This window comes from Myotis davidii, unplaced genomic scaffold (genome assembly GCF_000327345.1).
Source record: "Myotis davidii unplaced genomic scaffold, ASM32734v1 scaffold149, whole genome shotgun sequence".
In the NCBI taxonomy this organism is placed as follows: Eukaryota; Metazoa; Chordata; class Mammalia; order Chiroptera; family Vespertilionidae; genus Myotis; species Myotis davidii.
Window position 1 is genome coordinate 4,231,863 of NW_006352194.1, and position 5,989 is coordinate 4,237,851.

General features: G+C 58.5%; 1 protein-coding gene across 3 annotated transcripts in view; it reads right to left on the reverse strand.

Moving 5' to 3' along the window:
- The window catches only part of EPHB2 (EPH receptor B2), a 141,678-nt gene that overhangs the window by 24,533 nt on the left and 111,156 nt on the right, over positions 1-5,989 (reverse strand). For all 3 annotated transcript variants that reach the window (XM_006777586.2, XM_015557285.1, XM_006777585.2), the window contains exon 5: positions 3,412-3,536. In XM_006777586.2, coding sequence (XP_006777649.1) covers positions 3,412-3,536 — 125 coding nt within the window. The remainder of the gene's footprint in view (positions 1-3,411; positions 3,537-5,989) is intronic.

Here is a 5,989-nt window from a genome sequence, read left to right on the forward strand (position 1 = left end):
GGCTGCAGGGCTCGGTACCTAACTTCCCTACCTGGGAAGATCTAGCATTCATTAAAGAAATCAATTGCAGACACCAGGAGGAGTCTGATGTATTAGGAAAGAGCAGGCTGTGGACCTGTTAGAAATACATCTCACTACTTGCAGCCTGGCTGTCCCTCCCCATGGAGAGGAAGAAGGTGTCTCCGACACTTTCACCAACTGCATTTTCGTTCCGTCCTTAAATCTTGCCATTTTCCTCAATCTGTCCTTCCACTGCTCTTCCTCTGCACACGCCTGTCTGTTCTGGGCTACACCTCCCCACTCCCGGCAAGCTCCACACCTGCATCTGCAAATCCCAAACCCACATCTGCCCAGGAAAAGGCACCACCATCTACTGGGAGTTGACCGTCACCCTTCCCTAGTCCCCTGAGTTTCAAAATATTGTCTGAATCTGGCAGTTTCTCACCATCTCTGCTGCCAACTCGCCAACTCCATGCCACCGTCATTTCTCACTTCCTGTCCCACGAGATCCCTGTACAGAGTCTACCTGTATTCTCCACGTAGCAAGCTACAGGAACCTTTTACAGTAATGAGCCAGATCACGTCACTCCAAAACCTCCTGAAGGCTTCCCATTGTACCTTAAATTGAATCCAGGCTCCAAAAGCCTGGCCGGCCCACCACAGTCTGCCCTGCCTCCCTCTCCAAACACCACCCCTACACACCTCTCCTTTGTTCATGTTACTCCTGCCACACTCACCTGCTCTATTCTCTGAGTGCAGCCAGCACCTTCCTGCCCCAGGGTCTTTGCACATACCGTTCTTGCCTCCCGGAATGATCCTGCTCTCGTCACTCGTCCTAGCATCTTTCAAGGTTCAGCTCAAATGTCATCTGAATGAAGGCTTCCTCTCACATATACCAGGATTATGGGGTCCTCCTTAGTGACCCCCGGAACCTTTGCTGGCCCTTCTGTGGTTTGTATCTCATCTTGTCTAATGGCTGTTTGTACCCGAACCCGTCTTTTTCTCTGGACTGTAAAGGGAAGGCCCCCAGGCATGTCTAGTTACTCTTGGTGTTCCCAGCACCCAGTCCGAAGTTGGCGACAGTGAGTGTTGAATGAACCGGTGTCCCATCTCCCCACTGGCAGAGGCCAAGCTGCCTCCCTCTGTACCCCAGGCCCCTGGAAGAGGGGCTGATGAAAGCAGGGCCACGTCTTATCGCGGCCACACCTCAGGCTGTTCGTCTCCCGCCATTTATGCTGAAAATCCTTCATCAGAGCCCGGTTCTGTCCACCTCTTAAAGGTTATCCCAGAAGCATCCCTGGGAGAAACCGGGAGGCAGCAGAGCCAGGTGCAGAGTGAGAGCACAGGTCCACACCCTGCTCTGCCACTTAGCAGCCCGGTGCTCTTGGACACGTTACACAATTTCTCCGTGCCTCAGTTTCCCCTCCTGCCCAACAGGGTGGCTAGCAACGCTGCGAGAAGGAGTGGGACCACGGATATGCTGCGCTTAGCACACAGTGAGCCCTCATGAAACCTGAGCAGGTGACAGCGGTGGCTGCTGCAAGGCCTGCTGGCCTGGCCACCTCTGGCATGGGCCTGGGGATGCCCAGGCAGCAGCAGAAAGTAGGGCAGAGCTGCCTCCTGGTTCACACCTCCACTGCCTCCCCAGCCCCTCCTGCGTGGGTAGGAAATGGGTCGTGGGCAGGACCTGTGCCGGGATTCCTCATTTCCGATCCCGTCTTTGGGGACAAACACTTTCCGTTTCATTTAATCATCAAGCTTCTTAATTAGTTTTTTTCCTTTTTGAATTCCGAGTTGCTAAGCTGTCCCCACCAGAGGAAGTGGACATGATTGCTCCTGCAGGGCCCAGGCTTCCTGAGCCTGGCAGCAGCTGGTCCCACTGCCTGGGAGGCCTGGGTCCAGCAGGTCCTCCCGGGCCAGCGAGGGATGGAGCTGCGTCCCTCCCATCATGCCCGGGGGACACAGCAGAGAAGAGGCTAGGTCTCCACCCCTGAAGAACAGGCCACGGGAAGGGATTCATCACTTCTTCATCCAGCCACCACTTATCAAGTGTCCTTGGTGCCAGGTAGGCCCAGGCTGCTGGGGAGCACGTGGCGAAGGGGACAGATGTGGTCCCTGGCCTCTAGGAATGCATTGCCAAGAGGAGGGATGGGCAAGGAAACAATCAGAAACCAGCCGGCTGAGGCTGGAGAGGTGTTTGATGAACCCCTGGGACCCACCAGGGTTTGGGGGACCCAGCAGCTGACAGAGTGAGAAGGTTGGGCCTCCGCAGGGCTGGCTGGAACTGTCTCCACCTCATTTCCTCTCAGCCCTTAGGGAAAGCCTTTCCTTCATTTCTGTTTCCAGTGGGCTCGGCCTCAACTAAAGCACGTCCCATAGTCATTCACACCTTAGTCTGAAAGGGAGTCCAGTGGAACATTTTCCAGGGGCCCCTGCAACCTCTGAGGCTGCCTGTGCCTCCGGGAGCAGGTAAGAAAAGTCACCAGTCACACAGCGTTCCCTAGGCCTCTGATGCTCAGCCGCCTGGGCAGGCCTCACACGCACACGAGCTCAGCTCACCGGCCTTACACCGCGCGGCCCTGGCCCACCGTGCGGCAGGCAGGGCAGGGGAGGGAGGCAGGGAAAGCACACTCCAGTTTGCGGAGGGCCAGGCACCTGCTGGGCACTATACCCGCACAGCCCCCAGGTGAGGGAGGTGGCCTCATTTGCCCTTGACCCAGGAGGGAACTGAGGCTCAGAGAGAGAACGGTGGCTGCCCATGTTCACACACTGGCTGCTGGTGGAGCTGAGATTTGAACCCACGGCTTCTCACTCCTAGTCCAGGGCTCCTTCTACTACACAGTGGCTTCCAACCCCGGGTCCCTGGCTCCTAGAGGTCCCCGAAGGGAGTGACAAGGGTCTGAGTTAAAAGCTCAAAGAGAAAGCACACTCCCCCCAGACGAAGGGCACGCAGGCAAATGAAAAGCAGTGTTTTAGCTGGAAGCCCAGCAGCACAGGAGAAAGCTCCACTCTGGGCGGAAGCTCTCGAGCAGTGTCTCGGCTTCGGAGCGGGTGAGTGACCAATCCTTGCTTAATAAACGCAGCTTTTGGGAAACCCAGCTCTCCAGAGCTTCAGGACAGCTGAAGTCACGAAGAAGGGATCTTGGTGGGGAAAGGCCTGTGGCCACTGCATGTGACTGAGGTTGCTGGCCAGGTCCCCAGACCAGAAAAGTAAGACTCAGAGAGGTCGAGGCACCCCCCTGAGGTCTCACAGCCAGGCAGGAGTGAAGCCACCATTCGAGCCTGAGGCCAGTGCTCTCTCTGCTTCCAGGTGGCGTCTTGTCTTGCAGGACAGTGGAACCCCAGGCCCAGCCTGAGTGGGGGGCGCCATCAGGGAGGCGGGGGTGGGGAGCGCGCCAGAAGCCTAGGTACCTTCTCGTAGTACTGCAGCTCATAGTCCAGGATGACGCCATTGGGCTGGTCAGGCTGGGACCACGACAGGGTGATGCTGTCCACGGTGCGGCTCACCTGGTGCATGATGGACACAGCCGACGGAGCTGGAAGAGAGGTCAGAGGTCAGGGGTTGGGGTGGGCATGAGAGGGTGCAGCGTCTGGCCCAACCTCAGAGGTGCCCAGAAGAGGGGAAGCGTCTCACCGAGGCCACCCACACTTTGGGGGGCCGGCAGGGAGCAGAGGGACTCATGCCGGGTCACAGGTGCCCCCACTCGGCCAAGGTCATCCAGCCCCAAGGAGGGACACTGTGCCTCCCTTCACCTCCCTCCCTGTGGTTCACCTTCTAGCAATGAGGAAAAGTGGCAGAATGTGTCCCTATAAAATGACTGCACTTTTCAAACTTGAGGGGCATCAGATTTGTGAGAACTCACACTGCTGGGCACCACCGCCCAGATTCTGATGCCACAGGTCTGGGCGGGGCCCGAGAACCTGCAGTTCTAAGCAGCGCAGGTGCTGCTGACCACTGGGAAGGGAGGTAACCTGTCCCAGGTCACCCAGCAGGCAGAGGTGGGGCCAGGGCCAGAGCCCGGACCAGCTGATCTAGTATCTTGTCTACCCACCACGCTGCTTCTCACAGCCTGGCTTCTGCCCACGATGGCCCCTCTCACTGCCCAGCCTAACCTGTTCCTGGGGCCTTTGGGCCCAGGTAGTCTCGAAGCAGAGGTACAAGTAGTTCCAAGAGGCGCAGGCCGAGGCTGCCGAGCAGCTGGGGGCCAGACCTCCAGGCTTGGGGGTTGGTCCTACCCTGAGGCACTGGGGAGCCAAGGAGGACTGCAGTGGGGACGGGAACCCGCTCCTCCAATAAAACACATGCTGCCATCACGCTTGTCATTTTGACAGCCCCTGTTTGTCCAATGATGACCAGAGAAGAAAAAAGGCCCCCACAGCTAACACCTAACACTTCCTTGTTCGCTCCTGGCACTTTTCCAAATGCTTTATGTCAGTTAACTCACTTAACTGCTATATCAACCCCATGAGGCTCTTATTATTAATGAGTATACCCATTTTATGGATGAGAAAACGGAGGCACTGAGATATGAAGTAACTTGTCCCAAATCACCCAGTTAGCAGGTAGTGGAGCTGATCTTTGCATCCAGGCCCACCTGGGTCCCACAGAGCCTTGCCCCTCCAGTGGCCGTGGCTGATACAGGCTGACCAGGGAGGTCTGGAAAGCAGTGACCCTCACAACACCCTGGTCCAGATCCCACGCTGTTGCTGCGAAGCGCACTTTACTCGGCTTCTGTTGACTCACCTCACTACCACCCACCCGGCCCGCCCCGGCTCCGGGAGCTCAGCTGTTGGTGGAGGCAGGTCTCACACGGCCGTGGGGGTCTGGGCCGGGCAGGCTTAGTTGGCAGATTTGGGTTACAGGCAGCTAACCCGGCTCTGATCCTGTAAGCCCCGTGTCCCTGGGTGTGGCAAGGAGGCGGCATTGCTGGGAAGATGATCAAGGCAGGCCAAGGGGGGCCAAGCAGGGCTGGCCTTTCTGCCGGAATCCAGGGGGATTAACAGCGGAGAACAGGGAACAGCTGGATGTGCTCTCATCCCTCCTGCCGCCCGCTGCCCACCCTGGGGTGTCAGGTTTCCCTGTAAGCTGGTCTTCAGGGAATTCTGGTATTTTCAATTACCAGCCGGGCACGCTGGCAGGGCGATGGGGTCAGCGATGTCCTGTGACCCCTGCAAGGAGATGGAGCCCCAGGGAGCAAGCACAAAAGAGGCCTGTGACTGAGAGGGGAAGCGGGGAGGCCAGCCAGGCGGGGCCTGCGTGGCTGGAGCAGGTGGTCAGGGGCCCTGCTGCCTCCGGCAAGCCCTGGGGGAGGATCCATCCCTTCATTAGCTGAGACCTGGGGGAGCGGGCTTCTGTGTGTGCCTCTGTGTCCCCCGCAGGGCGTGAAGGGGTTGACCGAGGTGGTCTCCGAAGGCGTTCTGGGACGAGGACCCTTTGATAGGAAGGAAGTCTGGGGGCCTACGACCTGCCTGCTCAGCGTTGCCTCCATAGCCCTGAGCTCTGAGGAATGAAGGAGACCCCTACACTCGGCCTTTACTCTTCACCAGTCAGAGGACCCCAGGAGCTTAGAGGGCATGGGGAGTCGCTGGGCATCGGGCAGCCCGAGATGCCAGCCCGGCTCTCGGATCCCGCTGCCTCTCTGACATCTCCACTCCCGTTGACAGTGGCTTCCACTGCACCTGGAATGGAACACAGGTGCACCACGGGCCCTGCAAGGCCCACCTGCCTGGCGCCTGCCACCTCCTGCCACTCACCGCCTCGCTCCCAGGCGCCAGCCGCACCGGCTGCCTTTCTGTTACCCGTCAGACCAAGGTCATTCCTTTCTCAGGGTCTTGGCCACATGTTCTTGCCTGGCCGCCTCTTCCCCCACATCTTCCATGGCCGGCTCCTTCTCTTCATTCTGGTCTCAGCTAAACTGCTGCCTCCTCAGAGAGGCCCTCCCTGACTTCCCCTCCACCTGACTGCCCCGGTCACTCACCATCTCACACA